This window comes from Magallana gigas, chromosome 3 (genome assembly GCF_963853765.1).
Source record: "Magallana gigas chromosome 3, xbMagGiga1.1, whole genome shotgun sequence".
Lineage (NCBI taxonomy): Eukaryota > Metazoa > Mollusca > Bivalvia > Ostreida > Ostreidae > Magallana > Magallana gigas.
The window spans coordinates 29,951,032-29,972,659 of NC_088855.1; the positions used below are offsets into that span (position 1 = coordinate 29,951,032).

At 34.0% G+C, this 21,628-nt stretch overlaps 2 protein-coding genes across 10 annotated transcripts in view; one reads left to right on the forward strand and one right to left on the reverse strand.

The window, feature by feature from the left end:
- The first annotated feature begins 565 nt into the window (after positions 1-565).
- LOC105346727 (uncharacterized) lies at positions 566-2,962 on the forward strand. Its single transcript, XM_011455437.4, has 2 exons — positions 566-907; positions 2,282-2,962. Exons 1-2 carry the CDS (start codon positions 711-713, stop codon positions 2,820-2,822), a joined length of 738 nt encoding a protein of 245 aa, XP_011453739.3. The 5' UTR covers positions 566-710; the 3' UTR covers positions 2,823-2,962.
- Positions 2,963-5,940: 2,978 nt separating this feature from the next.
- The window catches only part of LOC105346729 (beta-hexosaminidase subunit beta), a 35,935-nt gene continuing 20,247 nt past the window's right edge, over positions 5,941-21,628 (reverse strand). For 7 of the 9 annotated variants that reach the window (XM_066079247.1, XM_066079244.1, XM_066079245.1 and 4 more), the window contains 9 exons: positions 21,451-21,552; positions 16,832-16,937; positions 15,377-15,584; positions 14,895-14,993; positions 14,246-14,336; positions 7,791-7,956; positions 7,314-7,395; positions 6,920-7,024; positions 5,941-6,727 (listed from right to left, as the gene is read on the reverse strand). In XM_066079247.1, coding sequence (XP_065935319.1) covers positions 6,445-6,727; positions 6,920-7,024; positions 7,314-7,395; positions 7,791-7,956; positions 14,246-14,336; positions 14,895-14,993; positions 15,377-15,584; positions 16,832-16,937; positions 21,451-21,552 — 1,242 coding nt within the window. In that variant the 3' untranslated portion in view covers positions 5,941-6,444. The other 2 variants (XM_066079248.1, XM_066079249.1) reach the window with 2 other exon arrangements.

Genomic DNA, 21,628 nt, shown 5'->3' on the forward strand with positions numbered 1-21,628 from the left:
CAAACTTGCTACACCCGTAGTAAGTATAATTACAAATTCTAACAAAAGCTACGACATTTTTTTAGTTCCGAATTTCCAATACTATTTACTACAAAAAAAATGCGATCTGTTACACTATCATAGCCTTGGGCACCGAATACTGAATAAGGGTGATTAATGGACGGAATCAGTGACGTCTGAGCGTCAGGAAGAATTCCAAAGGGACGCTAAACACGCATTCAATAATCATTGAACTGTTGTTTATATTCATAGAATATCATTCAATAGCACAATAAATCATGACCGATTTTTACAAACGATTGGTTTGTAAGATGTACCTTCTTTCTTCGAACTATTAGGTTCAAGTCTAACTTACTCATTCATAGACAGGTTGATACGTTATACATCACGTTTTATTAAATAATAAGCGCGATAACTCCTTTTTAATGTTATCTAAAGTTCAGGTAAACAAAAGCAAACCTGGTATCTCGGTGTTATAGAATAGAAGTGAATAACAGGTCCCTCTGTCAGTGAGGTCGAAAGCCAAAACCTTTAAGTTGAACTGATAAAAAAAATCATAAGATAGATGTGTATTGAACAGGTTGTGAAGCGCGTCATGCTTGGCCGAAGAAAAAGGAACTGTGTAACGTCTATAGAGAAAAAAAAAAAGGTGTGATCCGTCACAAGGGGATCCATTTAATCGGAATATTTAAATTACCAGGCCATTCGTCATGTTAAAACCTACAGCTGATCTCAATGTCTCCGGTGAGCTGTGGGAGACGAAGGGTCGTTGGAAAATGGAGACGAATTTAACAGACGACCTGAAGGTGAGTCTGGGGACAGACGACGCTGTCACCTTCACCGATGGGGCGGGGATACGACAGGTGTCCCTCCCCCGGACCGACTCCAAGGGGCACCTGCCTTTCTGGTAAGTATATGTAAATAAATATATTTCATTTTTTAAAATCCATATTATGCGGGCTATTGTAAATTGTGGAATCCGGTATTATTTTGTAAAATGTCTACTGGTTTTTCTCGGCATAATTATGTATTCGCGACGCTAGAATGTTGACATTTCGAAATTTCAGTCGTATCGATTGACAATGAGAAACGCATACAGTGTAGAAATGGGTCCTTTATATTTATTATATGTGTGTATGGATCCTTTTAATCTTCTTACATTAAATCAGTAACTACATGTAAGAATTCCTAACTCGAATAATCAATAGACCGAAAGATCGATTTTGTCTACTTTAAATGTATTAAATACAGGTGTTTTTCACAGGTGATCACATACGTCTACTGTTTATTAATAACGTAAATAAAACTACATATTTCTTTTTTTTGTCTTGATGTCAAACTTAACAATACAACTTCTGTATACACTGTATTTGTTTAAATGATAGAACTTTTAGCATAAACCATCATTAGTTTATTATGAAAGGTAGTTATGCGTGTGTTTGTTGACATGGAAGGGTGCACGTGTTAAAAATAACAAAGCTGATTTCATTCTACTGAACATGTACAAAAATAATTAAGCAAGGATTTGGTAGCAATAAAAACAGTTAAAGAAATTCGTTTCCTTAGATAAAATTTACGAGTGTACATCTTTTTTTGAGGTACCAAAGATGTGATATGTTCGTAAGCATCTAATATCCTATCAAGGAGTTACCCGGTTTTGCCAACACTTCATGAACCTAATCTTTAACAATATTTTTTCCGCTGTGACCTCTGTCAGTGCTGTCTGCGGTTTTTTAAAAACTTCAATAGACTTACGTTGTATGAAACAAACACCTTTTTATTTTGAATGTTACATTTTAAATGACTCAAGCATGGTCATAAAAAATGACTGGTGCTTTTGCGTTATACAATATGGAGTCTCTCCTATGTGTCATCCAGACGAACTTTTATTGAGTTATTGGAACAATATCAATGACTCAAAAGAGTATTTTAGATGATCATTCAAAAATACAGTCTCTCATAATCAATTCACAATTATGTTTATGTAGTCGGTCATAAAATCTGTTTCAATTTTTCCAAATCAACATGGATGATTCTGTTGACTGATATTGATTTTACATCAATTTTTAGTGTGATGGACTCGAAACTTTTTACAGAACTGACAAGTTTAAGAGAATTTAACCTTGCGAGTTTGATGTATTGGCAGTATATATGTACATGTACACTTATCTAATATAATCTGTCTCTCTACAGAAGCTTTAATGGTTTACTCTGTTAAACAAAAATTAATTTCATGTAAACCTTTTTCTTTTGATTAAATTTCACTGTTTTTCTTTTGCAGTTATAGAGATGACTATGCAGAAAACATCTCTCCAAAATTCAATTTTAACAGACAGTATTCGCTCCCATTTCAAGACACATTTAGACAGAAACAAGACGATACTGATTTCACACTGCCAAAACTTTTTGAACAGAACTCTTCAGAAGATTTAAGCAAACCTCCGACGGTCTTGCTCTCTAAGGCAGAAGCCATCATTGACTCAAATTCCCCTACTCAGATGGATATCAAGTGGTCGGTTGAGAACGCCAAACTCGGTGCCAATATTTTATTCGACGTTGAAATCATGACAGGCACGGAATGGGAATTTCTGACTGAAAAAAGAATCCCGGTGATACGGATTTACAAAACTGACCAATCGGTTTCTTTATGCAAGGTAAAATGGGATCTGAACCGAGGTGACACCGTTTGGCATGTTCGAGTTCGACCACGTGACAGTGATACGACTTATGATTGGAGCAGTTCTATAAAAATAGAAATACATGGTGCCAAAATGGACACCAATTTCAACCACAGTGATAAAACTGGTTCGATATTGTACTGATTTTTGTTTATTAGACTTCATAAATATATGTCGTCATCTCGTGCAATTACAACCAATGTGATAACAATTACTCATGCTCAATGTCGTAATTAATAATTTTGAATTCAGTCAACTTTATTTATCATATTAAGTGTTTTGCGATTTTATATTAAATTTTTGTTTACATGTTCGTTACGTATATAAAGAGAAACTCATGCTTCGGTGCACGACCTAGCCTCGTATTTGAAAGCATTGTACATGACTGTTCGTAAGTCCCCGGTACCTACAATGTGCTCTTACCGGGGATACATCATTATCACTGTACCTGTTTAAAAGATTTTTTTTTTTAATTATAGGTGTTTTTTATAGGCTGTGATATGTATGTACATGTATATGTCATTTTAAAGGCATCAGTGGTGTTGATGTTGGGTTTTACAGATTTTGCTTCTGGCGACAAGATTTACTATATATATATATACATGTACATTTTGAAGCGCACACCGATCCGTGCAGTATGTCCATTGCATCAATTGTTGATGATGACTATGTATAAAGGGCTAAATGCATTGCATGCATGTGTCGCTACAGTTTGTCGTTTCACATTCACCTTAATACAGCTGATATTATCCATGATGTCTTCAAATGGAATGAAACGGTTTTATCGATGACTCCATATCAACCAACGCCGTTCCTGTGAATTAATAAAAGCTGCTTTCCACTTTATATAGGGTTGAAATGTATGCACAGTTTTCTTTTTTTAGTTACCTAGCTTGGTTGTTCTTCCGCTCTTTACTAAAATATTACAGGATACATTTATTTAGAACTAAGTCCGGTCAGTCATAATGGATGTATACCAGTTTCTATTTCGTTCATAGATGTGCACATGCATTACCCACAAAGCGGATTTAAGTACTGAACTAGTATACATAGCCTGAGCATGTTACATTTGTATATTATATTTCCCCTTTATTGGTTTTTATAAAACCTTTAACCTTGTGATTGCTACAAGATGTGGTTGATACTCAATATACTCCAGATTTATTGTGTTTTAGAGTGCATGCACGACATTATGAATGCCGTTATATTGATTGTAACGATGAACGGTAATAAAAGTTATATGTATCTGAGATTAATAAAAGTATTGATTTTCTATCTGTAGCCCTGCGCAAGGAGTGGCAGATTTTAATCTGCAAAAGCATTTCCCCCAATATTACACAATTGTCGATATACATGTATGTGGTGTTTTTCTGGGGTGGGGGTTTAGTCTCGTTACCTGGTAAAGATTAACTCTGTTATATTTTCCAATGGATCGATACATAGAGCTTAAAGGGGCATGGTCACGATTTTGGTCAAAAATTATTTTTCTAGTGTTAATATTTACAATGCTTCAGAAAGGCATTTTTAATAGGCAACCGAAATTTGAGTGTCATTTGTTGAGTAATAAGCGAGTTACAGAGCTTGAAATTCTTCGCTATGTAAACAAAGCGTTTGTTTACATTTTGAACGTTGAAGTAAAAATTCCAGTTTAAAACCTAAAACGAATGTGTTAAACGTTAGGAATTGCTTATCTATGCTTAAAATTAATAAAAAGATAGACAAATAAGCTGGAAAAAGATTTTTTACTGGCATATTGAACTTATATAATCAAAAACAGGGCACGAGCCTTGTTTACATGACAGAGAACTGTGAGCCCCGTATCTTGCTTATAACTCTACGAATGACTCTCAAATTTTATTTGATCATTAGAAATGCATTTCTAAAGCATTGTAAATACTAAAAACAAAAAAATAGAATTTGACCAAAATCGTGACCATGCCCCTTTAAAGGGACTACATATAATTGTACTAAAAATGTACAAACGCTCGAAACGAAGCAGTTTTTTGAGTACTGTAAAAAATAGAACAGTAGTCCATGCCATTGTTTTCGAAATACAGGCATCAGCGATATTAATGTTGGGGTTTACAAATTTCGTTTCAGGCGACAAGATATACAAAGATGTATAAATTTTCTTCTTAAATGAATACATATTCAATTGGTCTTTCAATATGAATGTTTTATATCTTTAAGGAAGGAGTCTTTTCTGGTTTTCGACTTGTCAAACGTAAATTTGATTAATTGTTCATTAAATCAAGATGAAAGGAAATTAAAATAGTATATTTTTCTTTCTTTTTTACTATCATACAACTTGGCATAGAAAAATGTAATCAATGTTTAGAATGGAACAAGGACTATATTTTTGGCGTAGGAAAATATCACATGTTGCGCAATTCAGAATTGCTGCAGATTATATATATATAATGAGTCTGTTTTAGCATTTTAAAAACAATAACAATAATGTTGGATTTTTTTTACTAATGTGAACTAATAATATGATACTTGGGTTTCAGAATATGTTTTTAAAATATGATTTGCCTATCAAATAACATTTTTATAAGCTTTTTAAAGCGCCCATTCTATACATTGATTTTTGTGAAAAAATCACTAAAATCAGTTTTTCTCTCTTATGAAACGGTCAATATATTAGCTTTTCTGTCAATTTATATCTTTATATAAAGTCTTCATAATACATAAAAATTAGAAATATTTTATTATTGGAAGCATAAAAAAATAATCAAAATTTCTTCAAAATTTAAGAAAATTAGAGGAAATGCGGGCTAAGCAATATCAATGTTAGTATAAATATTTATTCCAATTTAGTAGTATAAGCTGATAGACACTCTCATGGTCTATGATTTCATTGAAGATTTGAATCTTCAAATCTTAAACAAATGTCTACAGAACTATAAAGAGCTACACTTATTTTTATCACTCTTTACGTTGAGGAAAAAGGTAGTGACCTTGACCCGACCTTTATCCGAAAACAAAAAGGTCAAATTTAATTAAACTGATAGAATCATTAAGTAATATGATCCGTTTGACTGTGTCAAAATTTCATGCATTTCTTATTATAAGAAGTATGTTTGATAATAAAAAGACTCCTTCCTTAATACACATAATGACAACATAACACTTACTACAGTTAAAATATTCATAGACATTTATATGAAAGTGTTGTTTATCATTGAAAGGCAGCCTCTAAAGTTCTAAGATTACGTTACATGGTTACATGCCTGGACAGAACAGAAAAACAAACAAAAAAGTAAGAAAAACAAAAATGACTGTATTATTCATTTAGCAAGATAAAATTGGTATAAGTAAACACAATGTCGGATTCACGATTATTTGATCACAGGGAGGCAGTGTGCATTGCTGATATACAAAATCGTGACAAAACATAAAACATAAAACAAAACGCAAAAACAAAGACAAACAAAACGTCGTCTGAAAAGATTTCTTGTCATGGCTTGTGGTCAGGTAAAGTACGTCGTGATTTTTTAAATAAAACTATAAACCCAAGCAGTCCAATACAGAAAATCAGAGTTGTGAGATTAACCAAATACTGAAACGAAAATGAAAAAAAAAATTAAAAGAGAAAGTGCAGTAATAATTTATTCATAGCTACTGTACTTTTCTCTTTATATTTAAGACCTATAATATCGATTCTTTTAAGTGGAGGAGGCAGACGAAAAGTAAAGAGGCAATTGACTTCCAATTATCTTTTTATTATAGAAAAATACAGGTATATAAGAAAAGGACACGCTATTCATGTTCCATTTTGATAGGTGTCTGTAACTGAAAGTGATAGAAACATATAGGACAAAATGTGTTCCAAATTACTGATACTTAAGTTTTTATCAAGTTTGATATCAGAATATGTCATCGCTTTATAAAAAGCATAAAATACCTTTTCGTTGACGGGTGAGATCAATGGCATATACCTAAAAATTTCTTCACTTAGAACTTGATGTCTGGGTTTCTTCTCATCGGAATATCCTTCAGTTATACAGAATCCCGGACCACTTGCACTTCCCACTGGAATATTTCGCCTTTGATCATGAAAACACGTGAGTTATAGAACAAATCTTCGACAATTATTGAGTGTATGAAAATGAAATATCTTAAAAATTTTACTACGTATTAAGCATACACACAACTGTGTCGTAAATTTTGAAATTGCTTTTGCTTTCAATTTTATGAATAAACAGAACCGCATCAATTTAGTATAAAAGCACTAGTACCTAAGCATTCTGCATCGGTGTTCTTCAAGGCGCGGGGCTGCTTCCTCTATATTTCTAACATTCTTTTTACTCCATAGTCGTTCAGCTGCAGCGGACGTAAGAGGCCTTTATATGGACAGGGTACGAGTATGAATTCATACATTTACATGTGCATGAAATTATATATATATATATATATATATATATATATATATATATATATATATATATATATTATATATATATATATATATATATATATATATATATATATATATATATATAAAAGGTACAATGACTGAAAAATATGGCATTTGAATTGTTTATATGGAGAAATAATTGCCAAAAAATGTTTAAATATATTTTTTTTTCTAGTATAACACAAGTAATGTTTTTAAATGAGAGTAAAGCATACCACATCTTAACTAAAACATCTTCGTTGGCTATGTGTTCCCCCCAAGCACACACTTCTCCACCTAACACATTCGGCGATTGTTCTAAAAATAAACGCCATTCAAAGTATCCATTTTTCATCAGACTAATTATGCATCAACACATTATAATAAAAGTACGAAATAATATGATACGAAACAAGCAGTTTAACAGAAAATCTCCAACAAAATTCAATATCTGTTAAGAGGGCTGGATGGTCGTGGTCATTTTTAGACTGTATTTATCTCCATTTGAAGAAGAGCTCTGTAAAAAGATGTAGCAACATATTCAAATTTGGAAGCTAAAATGTATAGCTTTTTCTCTTCACTCAACAACTGTTGGTTTATAACTCAACAAATTATGTCCAAAAAATCTAAGTAAGATATGATGGTTCAAATGTTGACCCTCAGCCTCCTTAAAATTAATAAACTTCAGATATACAGGCTAATTTCGTACGTACTTGGACCTTCTGGGTCACAGTTATAGAATGCATGCCACCACGAACCCGGTTTAACTTGGTCAATGTACCAGCAACTGGAGAAGATGACCGAAAAATTTCTTTGCGCCACCTTGGGAACGTATTCAGACCCACTGAACCATAGCTGCACAACTGTGTTTTTTGGAAGCTTAAATATAAGATGAAATATTTTTTTGTGTTTTTGTTTAAAGTTTTAACCGGTCTCATTGCATAAGCAAATCGCCAGGCTAGAGATAAAGCTGTTGACTGAGCAACCGTTAAAAAGAGAACGTACAATTGTATAGCACGTTAGTTGGTCACTGTAAGTTTACAACTGATAATATTAATATATTTCAACATTACATGGCAATATTTTTATGTCACCTGGGTCATTCTATCATGAGAGATCCCGTTATCAAGCTGAGGTTACATTTTGATGCCGGCATTGGTTTATGAGCGTGTACAACAGTCTTAGTGTGTTAGATATCATATCTGACCATTCCACGTTTAATTATACATGTATTTACGCTATCGCATATTATAATCGACTAAACTGACACATAGTGTCATTATTTATCAATTAAATGAGGATATAATTATTATTTCTTTATAAGAAATATTTTGTTTTCTGAAAATATGCTCATTTAATTTTGTTAATTGCACCAAGAAGCAAAACTGTTTAGTGCTTAAAGCGATTTCAGTTACTTCGCTATCCGTATATAATTATACTTCTGTCGAATTACTAAGAAACTTCTTCGACAATTATAATTGTTCCCCCATTTGCCTTTGACCGTTGATTCGATGAATTAAGTGAGAGAGATGCACTTTCGAATACCACTACATCGAATAAGAAACATATGCATTATATGCAACTTGCGAGCTAAATGCATAGGAAAGCTAATTTTTTGTACACATTTACATAGTTAATTCAACAACAGGCCCACAGGGCTTGACGGTAACCTGAGTACCATGGCCCTTATATTGACAAGTTATATAGTCTCGTGTTTGCATTTTTAAGCTTCATTTGAAGTCTAAACCCTAATCTGAGACTCCTCTTACTGTATCCCCGATTTTATTTTTTGATGTTTAAAGAACATTCCATCATTTAAGAAAACGAGGGAAGGAGGGGGGGGGGGGGGTCAAGAGTCGTAGGAATCTCGGATTATCTATAACTTAGCTCGGGGGGGGGGGGGGGGGCAAAAATTGCAAACTTTTCTGGTAAGAGACCTGTAGGCATTTGGTTGTCAATCTTTTTTAATATTAACAGTTTCATTTATAATGCAACCAAAATGCGTACAGCTTAAGTCTTCAAGTATACACTGCACATAATATTTAAATTGATTTCCTGAAATACATTGTGGAACATATATTTAACTCAAGGGATAATTTACCATGGACACTGTGCCAAATAAATATGCCAGTGCCAAGGTGGCCCGTTTCGTAAAAATTCATATAATATAAAAGATGATTGACCAATGTCTAGAGAGTATATAACCACTGTCTCGCATGACAGGTGAGGTATTTACCTTTTAAAATCAATATCTCATAGAAAAATAATTTTCTTAAAGGAAATACTGAAAATTCTTTAGGCTTTTCTTAAACTCCTATTATAATAGGAATTATATATCCAATAGGAGAAAAGTATTTCCTGTAGGAGTTTGATTCAGACAGGTAGTTTGCCAATCGGAATTTAAGATTTTCATCGGATCTTAAAATCCTATGGGAATTTTGTTCAAATCCTATCGGAATTTAAATTCCTATAGGAATTAAGTTCTTTGATTTCTGTCGGAAATTTTAAATATCCTCTAAGAAATTAGTTTTTTCTACGGGATTATTTATTTTCCTGTAGGAATTAATTTCTTAAAGGTAAATATCTTACCTGACAGGTGAGATACCTTAACCAAAGGTGGTTATATTCTCTTTAATCAATGATCTATCATATCCCATATTTTAATTTTTCGATACATGCAGCTTAAACGGGTGCAAAAATGCCACCTTGGCACTGGCATAATTATGAGTAAATGATTTAAGTTTTACGATAAAGTTAATAAGTTGAAGTTGTAAATGGATGACACACAGCAACTACCCTAAGTTAAAATACATGTTAAATATATTACCATATTTTTCACCCCTCCCCCTCCCTCTTCAACCTCATTTAAAAAAAACCAACTTCTGCTCCATGGCCTAGGTAGTGAATTTCACAATTTGACATCAGGGTATTATGAATATAATTAAAATGCATCACTCAATCTCCCACAACTATGATAGTACAGAAGAAAGCGTATTTACTAGCATACTACTTTTGGTGGCGTAGTAATACGCCACTATATTCAGTTCTTTACTTTGCGCTGCAAGATGTACATGCACTCCGGATGGATTATATCATTTTAAAAAAAAATAGACGGACTCGGCCAGCAGATATGCGACGTAATTGAAAGTGATTGCAAACTCGAGCTGAACGACGGTAGCAAGCGAAACAACGCCTATGAAGAGAGAACGCATGCGTCAAGTTCTAAAGGACCAAAACTACTGAACCAACAAAAGAGATTTCAGTGTGAAAACGAACGAAATTTGACAAAATTGCACTGTGGCGTCTGCAGGTTCAAATAGCAGTGTTTATTATAGTTTGAAATTCTTTTATGTAGCCATAGAATCAACAATTGTTAGTGGTATTTTGCAGCAAGCAACCCGTCTCGCAGGACTCAGCTCTGATAAGTTTACGGCCATATCATTTCGTCCGATAGGAGCTACGACGGCTATCGGTAATAACATTGGTCCTTTATTGTACAAAAATTAAGAGATGGAAAACGGAATCTGTGTTTTTTTAACACTATGTAGATTCAAAACCACCAGAAGATTATACAGATAAAGTTATAGGCAATATGTAAAGCTATGTTCGTATTTGATGTGTGTGATTAAATAGGTGTTACATTTCATGCATTATTAAATTAGAAATAATAATATGGTTTAACTAATGATGCATTCATTATCTTGTATCTTGGTTATTAATTGATGGTATCCGTATTTGGTCATAACTTTATTTTAATTATGGGAGATGCATTTCATTTATATTTTTTTTTAACTGACTTGAATCTTATTCTTCTCACTGTTTTGGTATTTTATATGTTAAAATAAATACATTTTCAACTGTAAACGGGTTATTCCTCTTTAATACTAGAGTACTACTTTTGCTGGCGTAGTAATACGCCACCATGTTCAGTTCTTTACTTTGCGCTAATTTCTATTCTATCTCGTGAATTTAGTTTTATATTACAATCAGTATTGTTATTATGTTGATGCAGCTCATGTAGAGAACATTGCATTTCGTTATATTTAATACATTTTCAACTGTAAACGGGTTATTCCTCTTTAACGTAGATTTAGTTAAAATATTTTAAAATCAATACATTTCCACTATGCGGCCAAATTAGCCCCACACTAGGGTCTGAACCGCTGTCACAGGGGTCATGAATTTCACAATTTCGGTAGAGGGCTTAATGGACATCATAACCATGCAAATATATATGAGAGTAGAGAAGATATTCTAAGATTTCATTACTGTACGGCCATATTGGCCCCAAACAAGGGTCTTAACTCTTGATCAAGAGGATAAATTAAAATTGGTACTGTAGAAGACTTCATGGACATCATGACATTGCTTTTAGTTTTTCCCCACGTTTGAAAGTAAAGAAGATTTTTGAAAAACTAAAAATATTTGGCCCCGCCTAAGAGGCCTCAGGGTGGTTAAGTAATGACTTGCACAATTTAGATTATTATACTAAGCACTTGTATAGCGAGACATAAAGATAACTGTTTGTTAAAAATCAGTTTTAGAATTTTTTTTATTTTTTATTTTCACATGTAAATCTCGTTATCCAAGTCTAAGAGCATTGTCCGTCCAATTCAACAACCTCCGCAGACCGGGGAAAGGGTAGAGAAAGTGGGTAGGTCAAGAAACCTGCACTAAATAAAAGAGATTAACGTTGTCTGGAAATGACCAACGTTCCTGTGAAAGTCAGATAAATTAACTCACTTATTTACTTTTTTCTGTGAAATAATACAAGATTTCAATTCGAAGGATTTAAGATGGTCGTCACACGATAGCAAAGAGGACGAGACCCTACACCCCCAGGCAGGCAGCGGGAAATACCATGAGTGATCATGAGTGATCAATCACAGAGATTGATCTTACTTTAATATATAAAGATAATACTTTGTAAGCGAGCAAATCAAAACGATTGCTATTAAATTTACACTCTCAATACGACTATTTGTACATCTCAGTTAAAGGTAAGAAAACTTTTGTTTTAGCAACAAATCTGACAACGCCGATAAACTTACCAGGAACAGCAACCACATGGTCCGGGCTTGCTTCAATTGCCCCCAAAAGTTGACGACACCAATAGACCTACTTGGAACAGCAACTACACAGCCCGGGCCTGCGTCTGGTGCCTCCCAAACATTGACAACACCGATAAACTCACCATGCAGGAACAGTATCCATACAGCCCAGCCTCCACCCGGAGCCATATAGAAGAAGCAGAACTTAAGCTGCCATTACTTAATGCACTGAAATGATGTCAATATCAAGTAAAGCCATAATTATAAAATAACTTATTTTGTTACCATAATAACGGTATTGTCTGACGCACTTTCTTGTTACAGTGCAAAACCAACGTCGCCTAAGGACTCCAACACCGTCTCAAAAGAACAACGACCACCATTTAAAGGAAGAGGAATTTTTACAAACGCAGATGTTTATTTTATCAAACATTTTAAAAACATATCAAATGTGACCGTTTTCATCTTTTTAATCCTTTCCGGAAATATCAACCTCGCAAGGAACACGGAGGAGTTTTTAGAGATGAAACCCCCAAAATACCAAGATATGAGAATGATACTAAAAAAAACCAAGATATGAGAATAATGAATGCTTCCGCAAGCAACTGCAATTGTTGAGAGACAGTATTGCAAAGATGACGCTGTGATTTGGCAGCAAGAAGATCTTTTTAGATTTAAGTACTATACGGCCATATTGGCCCCAAAAAAGGGTCTGAACCCATGATTAAGGTTGATAGAAGACATCATGACATTGCTTTTAGTTTTCCTCCACGTGTATGAAAGTAAAGAATAATTTTGCAAAACTTCGGGGTTTTTTTTTTTGCATATTTAACACCGCCATAGAGGCCTCTGGGTGGTTAAGGAAGGAATTTCACAATTTAGATTCTTATATCAAGCACTTGTATGGCAAAACATAAAGATAAATATTTATTCAAACTCAACTTTAGAATTTTTTTTTATTTTCACATGTAAATCTCGTTATCCGAGTCACACAACCTTCAAGATCCTCATTGCATCAAAACACAGCCATCCCGAAAAAGTCCAATTCAACAACCTCCGGAGGCCGGGGAAAGGGTATAGAAAGTGGGTAGGTCAAGAAACCTGCACTTTATAAAATTAACACCCCTTCCAGAGATATCAATCTCGCAAGAGACACGCAAGAGTTTTTAGAGATGATACCCCAAAAAGACCAAGATATGAGAATAATGAATGCTTCCGCATACAACTGCAATTGTTGATAGAGAGTTTTGCAAAGATGACGCTGTGATTTTGCAGCAAGCTTTAGTCTTCAATTAACATCTTCTACATCATAGTCATATCATATTCATAATCGAAATAATACTGTTTTTAATATAATAAAACTTTATTTCATCTGTAACTTATGGGTTGTCATTATTTCCTAGTTTATTCTGATATACTAATTATTTCTATCAGCACAAAGATCTCATGAAATTATTTTTTAAACAAGTGTTTGGTTTATCTTAATCTTGTAAAATTGAGATCTACAGTTAATAAGATTACATTTTTTGACCGCGATGACAATTACATGTATCTTAAAAACTTGCGATATTGAAAAAAAAAATCAAAAGTTTTTAAGGCGTAAATTTCCTCGGTTAAACTTATTGAATATCAATCAAGAAAGTTATCACTGATTTACTTTTTTCTTTCATGATGTATTTTATTTCGTACTGAATAATACATCTTTCTTTTTTTATAAACCAGATTCTTTCTTTTCTCCCCGCCAATTATCATTTAATTATGATCTTACATGTATTTAATTGAACTTTTATCTTTAAAATGGGAAATTTTAAACGAACCAATTTATCGGTAGTAAATCGTAAAACAAAAATAAAGATTACGATTGATTCAAACATTTCAAATTATTTATGTTGACAACGTTTTCGCACATGGCCGACGACATCCCGTGCGAGTGAACAAGCGATGCGAGTTAGTCTAATAAACAGACAGCGCGTGCTTCTACCTAGGCCAATATTTCGATCGCTTCATCTATAATCGACAAGCGTTTCAAATTAAGATTAAAAATTTATCAGTATTCTCCGGTTTATGATTTGAAGAATTAACAGTTTTACAGGAATTTTACATAATCATTGATTTACTGGTAAATTGCTTCTGAAAGATTCTTCCCAAACCACCAAACGACGTTTTCTCTTGCTCTTCAATACTTCCTCTTCGATACCCGATACAAATCTGAAAATAAATAAAGAAAAAAATATGCATCTTTGGATTTTTTCAAAAACCAAATATTTTTAAAGATAGATCACTTCGTACATGTAACAGAAGGATTAAACACCTACAAACTACATATTAAACCTCAGGACACATCAATAAAACTGTCGATAGGAATTTTAGAGGAATGGAATGGTACAGTTATACGATATATATTTGGTAGAACTCGTTGAAATAGTTTGATCCCAATACCGACATTACTTAATTTAACAAAACGGAAAGAAACTTTTTTCCCATAAAAATTAACATTTTTGAAAAAGTGGTACTTTTTGAAACCTAAATAGAAACTTGTAGAATTTCATTTTTTAAAATATTGGTCCGAATGTATAATATGGGCTACAGATCGACATTTGACAGCTACTATCTTCTTGTAGAGAGTTAGAGGCCATACATACATGTAATTATATATAAATTATGTTCATGATATATTTCCTATATCTTTAAAATATTAAGAGAAAACACAATCTTATACATAGAATATGCTAGTATAATATTTTTTGTGAAAATAAAAATTTATACCTTTTTGTGAAATATTTTAGAACATCTTTCATATCGGAACTAGTGTTCTTTATTTTGCCAAGTTCTTTCGCAAACATTGCTACTTCATCATTTGATTTCCTGTAATATAAAAATTAAAACAATTTAATTAATCGTCAATATACATTGTAGTAAGATTTATTGATCAAGCTATTATTATACAAGTATATCATTAAATTAATTTTTTGCTACTTGTATTTCACCTTTTGATTTCCTTTAACATTAATATTAAACAATTTTAATTAGTAAATCATCAATATACACAGTAGTAAGATTTATAATTGGGCAAGCTATTATTATATAACCATATCGTTGTATGACTTTTTTTGTCATTCTCGACTCGGATTTCTTTGCGTTTTTCGTACAAAAATAATATTTATGTCAAAAAGAAATTTGCCAACCGGTATGTGACCACTTAAAATTTAAAGAGTAATTAAAGCAGTGAAAATCAGAGAATAAAATACCAGCAATCGAACGGAACTTCATCACCGCCTATATGAACTAATTGGTCTTGAAATAGGTTTAGGATTTCTCTATACAATTCTTGTAAGAGTGAGTAGGTGCTGTTTCTCGCCGGATTCAATGGCCCCAGTAAACCGGGTATTACTTTACCGCTACCGTAACACCGAGTCAAGAGTTCAGGTTTACCAAAACTCCAAGACAGGACATGAGCTGCAATTCAAAGCAAATTGTTTCATATTGGGCGTTTTTGTAAACATCACAATCAAAATAAAAAACACAACATTTTGCATTATCCAGACGTTTGCGATGTGGGGGAAAATGTTACCTTCTTGACGAAACAGACTATTAAAAATTAGTTTAATTTTTTTTTTAAGTAATTCTTATAGGCCTACATGTGTGTATGTCGAGTATTACCATAAAGTTCTTAAAGCTGACATGAATTCATAAAAGCATTTGGTCGCCATATTAGCTTCGATCGCTCCTTTACTGTCACTGGGGTATATATACCGGTTGAGAAAGTTACGGTCGGTTGCTTTCCGATCGAGGCATTCACGTTGCACGGACTTCTAAATGCATGAACTACACATTGTAGTAAAATGTTGTAATAAAGAATAAAGAAAACAACAATCAATGAAATACAACTATATTTTTTCTTTGAAAGGACGTCCAAGGTATCCGTATTATTTTTGCACAGACAGTGCTGCCTTACTTCGCATGCACATCGAACACGTGTGTCGCTCATACAGAGTGCATAACGTCTGCATCTTCTTGAAAACCCCGGCGACACTACATCCAACACAGTAGATAAATGATAGTAAATCCTAGAAAGTAACAACGTTTCCATCCGTTCCTACAAAAGCTCCCCGTTTATAAAATCCATGCGATATTGACATTGCTCGATCTGCCACAGTGTATGGTTTGCGCATGTGTGATGTTCTAACAAACACAGGGAAACGGTCTACAATTATCGAGGAATTTTAGAAGTATCTGCGCCTGGATTTCAGTCTGTCTTGTTTCGTCGTTTATTGGATATATCTTGCCAGTGAAGTGGTTGTCATATTATTTGTGTTCCAAACGCGTTTTTACAAGTCTTTTCGTCCAAGGTAACGTGTTCGGGTTTATGAAATTTCTGAATGCGGTGAAGCAAGACGAGGGCTCTCGGTCTTATATACGGGGTGTGTAGCGATGAGCAGAACAATAGAAATCGACAACTAAGATGGCGGTAGTCGGAGATAAAAGGGAAATAATGCGTATTTGTGAATTCATGTCAGCTTTAATGAGCATATATCACCTACACGTATGATACATGTATGCTTGTTGACACAACTGTACAACATTTAAACGTTTTGGGTATTGAAAAGGCGTGTGATTTTTAATTTATTTTTATCATTAGTTCGTAATGTATAAATCTTGTATTACTAACAAATTACCAAGAGGAAAATAACCGTCATTAGTACCTGGAACATCAAATTCTGGAATGACTCGAATTCCTCTTTGCCTTCCAAATTCTATGATATCCTTTACGTCGGTATGTGTGTATACTAGAGTAGGATGAAAGGCGCCCTAAAGAAATATTGTTCAATTAAAAAAATTAAAAGATTTGGATTAAATCCCAGACCTTCATGATTAAAATGTGTTTATGGAAGTTACAAATATATATATATACCCGAAAAAGTATACATCAAATGTAAATAATTAGGTTTTTATCAGCAGTTAAAAATTATTTCAGTATGTAATAAAGTAAACTGCAGGGTCTTGCATATATAACCAAATTCATCAGACTGAGTGATGATAACCTCGATTTCGAGTCATATTTTTTTCTCAAAGTCTATTTATAAACGAAACTAATACTGCCATGTTGATTTTGGTGATCCAGCAATCACTAAATTGACTGCATTCTAACTGCCAATATGTCGATCAGTTACATGTACCTTCCAGACTTTTGAGTCATCAGTCAGTTGACTTAATGACACACTTTCATTCTGTGATGGATTGATTCACAGACATATAATGTTATATGTCTATGATTAATTGAATCAATATATTTTTTTTCCAGCGACTCGCTTTTCATTTGAATTCGATGCCACAAAATCTTTACGATTAAATGTCTGCGAAAGTTGTTGAATATGTTGCCTTTCCCTGTCGTCGTAGAGACAAGACATTGTGTATCATGTGTATTCATCGTTTACTATTCTATGTGACGGTAATCGCCAAAAAAGTGCCCCGACTTTCTCTTCGGCATCACAGGCGGGCTATCCTCGCAGGCATGTGGAGACGCTATTTTGGATTTTTGAGGATTTCATCCCATTTATAACTCAAGATGTAGGTTTGTTTTTCTTGTACTTTTGCTTTTGTGCATTTTATATATGGTTCAGCGAAATACCCGCTACATGTCGATTGTTATTTTGCATTTCCTGTATTAGATTGTGGGCTTTTTTGTTGCGAAGGGAGATTTCGGTCGCAGTCGGGGGGTTAAAAAATTGGGGGGGGGGGGGGGCATGCGGAAACAGGGAAGTACTCCTGACTTGGATGGGCACAGTTCCGGGAATCCACGGCCTTGTAAAGTTAGTTTCAATATTGTAGTACACCTGTGTAGTTGGGGAGAGTGCCTCGGTTAATGTCACTCGATGTGGGGAGGAGATGTAGCAGACTCATGAGCGAATTGGGACCAGTACTAGGATGCAACGCGGTGTGATCATAATTATGCCTTGTTTTGGGAGAGGTGATTCTGGTACAGGGTGATCTCTTAACTATGCACCGCCTGGGTCAGGACGTTAGGGCTCTACGGGAAGACATTGGCACACAGAAGTCTAAACTAAAGTTTCAGTGAGGTTTCATGAACAGGATTCGGCCAGATGTACTACTTTGTTACACTCAATTCTGCGGTTTATCCCGCAGGAATCGACCGGGCTTGGGAATCTCAAGATCAAATATCAGCAGCAGTATTGAGTCCGTCGTGCTGGCACCTACAATCCCAGTGTCAAGATACAGACTGAGTGTCTTTGAAGTCGCTTAAAAGTCGTGCCAGTCCCTGGTGTATTCAGTACTAAATGCACAATGACGACAAACCGGGTTCTCATTTATGCGATGAACTGTATTAAGAATCAATTTGTCAACCCTGAATTGATAAACAATACCTATCCAAAGAATATGGTACCCTATATGCAATATTCTGCTAGAAAAAGTTCAACAGTCAGCTGTTTCATTAATTATAAAAAAAAGAAATCAAAATCCAAAAGAAATATGCCCATCTCTGATGTTTGTGTAATTGATCTGAAATACATAAACCTCCTATCTTGAAAACAGTAGGACAGCTGGTATTTCTCTTATAAATATCCAAGTAATATGCATATCTCTGATATATGTCTAATTGGTCAGCAAAACATCAGCTTCCTATCTTGAAAACTGTCGAAAGAGTTCTCCGTACAATAGGGGTACTCTCTTGGCAGCCTCCCGCCTGCCCCGGTCATTTTTACCATTTTGGATTTTTAACCGGGTTTTCCAACGGAAAAATCCGGTTATTAAAACGGTGAAAATGGCGGGCGGGCGGCTGCCAATAGGGTACCCTCATTGTACGGATAACTCCTCCTACAGTTTTTAAGATAGGAAGTTGTTCTTTTGCAGATCAATTGTACATATATCAGAGGTGTGCATATTGCTAGGATTTTGATTTCTGATTATTTATGAAAAAAATGCCAGCTTTTGAACTTAGTCATTTTTTGGCAAAATATTGCATATAGGGTACCCTCATTGTACGGATAACTCCTCCTACAGTTTTTAAGATAGGAAGTTGTTCTTTTGCAGATCAATTGTACATATATCAGAGGTGTGCATATTGCTAGGATTTAGATTTCCGATAATTTATGAAAAAAATACCAGCTTTTGAACTTAGTCATTTTTTGGCAAAATATTGCATATAGGGTACCCTTATTGTACGGATAACTCCTCCTACAGTTTTCAAGATAGGAAGTTGTTCTTTTGCAGATCAATTGTACATATATCAGAGATGTGCATATTGCTAGGATTTAGATTTCCGATAATTTATGAAAAAATTCCAGCTTTTGAACTTAGTCATTTTTTGGCAAAATATTGCTTATAGGGTACCCTCATTGTACGGATAGGAAGTTGTTCTTTTGCAGATCAATTGTACATATATCAGAGGTGTGCATATTGCTAGGATTTTGATTTCTTATTATTTATGAAAAAAATGCCAGCTTTTGAACTTAGTCATTTTTTGGCAAAATATTGCATATAGGGTACCCTTTCACCTTATCCATTTCAGTGGATACGGGTTGACATGGATTACGGATACAGTTCACATAAAAGAAAACCCGGTTTGCTGTCACATTGACAGCTTTTCACTTGTTTCTTGGTAAACCCCGATTAAAATCATACCCTCTCTATATACATGTATATACGAGGGTTGTTCGGAAATTATTGAGACAACGCAAATATCTCTCTTTCTAAGCGGCGGATTTTAATGAAAATTGGTATGAACATTGAAGAAACATAACCGAATAAATGATCTAAGTAATGCTACAAAATAATTAATAGTTTGTTTATGACAATACATAAACAAGTCTGTGGTCGGGGTACCCGGCGCAGGCACACACTCGGAGTTAAAAAAAAAGTTGAACATCTTTATTTTAAGTGTTGTTAGACTTACAATTCTTGATGAAAGAAACCAATTATGTATGTTCATTTTGCTCTTTATTGTGACTAACTTTTGTGTAAGTTTTACTGGTGTATGACTTAAAATGCAAGAAAAGTACTTATATATTTACCAAGCAATTGAAATCTGACTGAGACGGTTCATTGAATTTTGACGTCAAGGCGGCGCAGCGAATACACATGAAATTGATGTGAACCTCGGAAAAAGACATTTTGGGCCAAGAAGTTGCCTATATAAAAACTATACGATGGAAAAGGGTCAAAAGCTTCAGTAAGTCGAGTTTTTTTTCAACTGATTGTTTAACTAGACTTAAAAACAAAGGGACTAAATACATGTACATGTATCAAGTACTTATTTTTTCACACAAACTGATTTTAACAGTTAAAAGATATAAACAAATTGATTGTAAGAGCAATTTCACAGTAAGTTTACTTTTGGGAAGAAATAACTTGATTTTTTCACAAAAAATCAAAAATGGAAAATATATTTAACTGTTGCAATTTTAAATTAAAAAGAAAAGAAGAAAAATGAAGAATTTTTTATGTTTTCCTTTCGTTTGTAAGGTGTTCATAAAATAGGGCCAAGGAAAAACTTTAAAGTAACATTGCGATGATTTTGTGGTTGCGCCGGGTCATTGGATGTAGGCAAGTTTGTTAGCTTACCAGGAATAAACAAATTGTCATCAACTTCAACATTTATACGATAATAAAGGACATCCTGGTTTATATCCTGGTGAAATTTCAATGATTTATCTTATTACAAAGGAAGTTAGAGTAAATGTCTCAATAATTTCCGAACAACCCTCGTACAACAATGGTGCTAACTTCGTCTGCCGGCCGAGAGGTACTGTCGATGTATATTTAATGAGATGCACCATCAAACCGCACCTATAATATCTTTTACTGAATGTTTGGGAGGCGTGTAGCATTCGGGGGGGGGGGGGGGGGGGTTCTCGCAGCGCAGCAACTAATTTTCTAAAACTTTACATAATGAGAATTGATTTATTATGGAGTTGCCCCCCACCCCGATATGAGTGCCTTCTTTAGATTTTCCAGCACCCTAGACGATAGTTATCAGTTCTTCGCGGCCTAGCATAATCTATACTTTAAATGAATTGCATTATTTGTCCTCGTTTGCCATGCAATTTCGAAAATCCCTTACCTTTTTATTATTTTCGTGTACCTTTTTGTTAATGAGCGGAGTTATTTCCCTTACGACAAACCCTATCAAATTTGATTGATTACAAGGATATTGAATCAAATGTTGATTATTTTCTGTGATCACCGACTGATTAAATGAATGGCATTAAATATACACGTACCTTCAGACATTTGCCAAATGTGAAATCAAATGAATATTTTTTGTTACTTCCAAGACTATGAGTATTTAAAGTATAACAATTACCTTTTCACTAAGTTCAGGAAAATATTTACTTTGAAAAGGAAAGGACTGGTCATCTGTCATATGCCAATGAAAGACATTCAGTTTGTTCATCTCCATTCCTCTCTATAGTTTTATAAAAGAAAATTAATAAAATCTGTTATCATTTTCCTTAGAAAGCATTTAAAAGATGTGATTTATC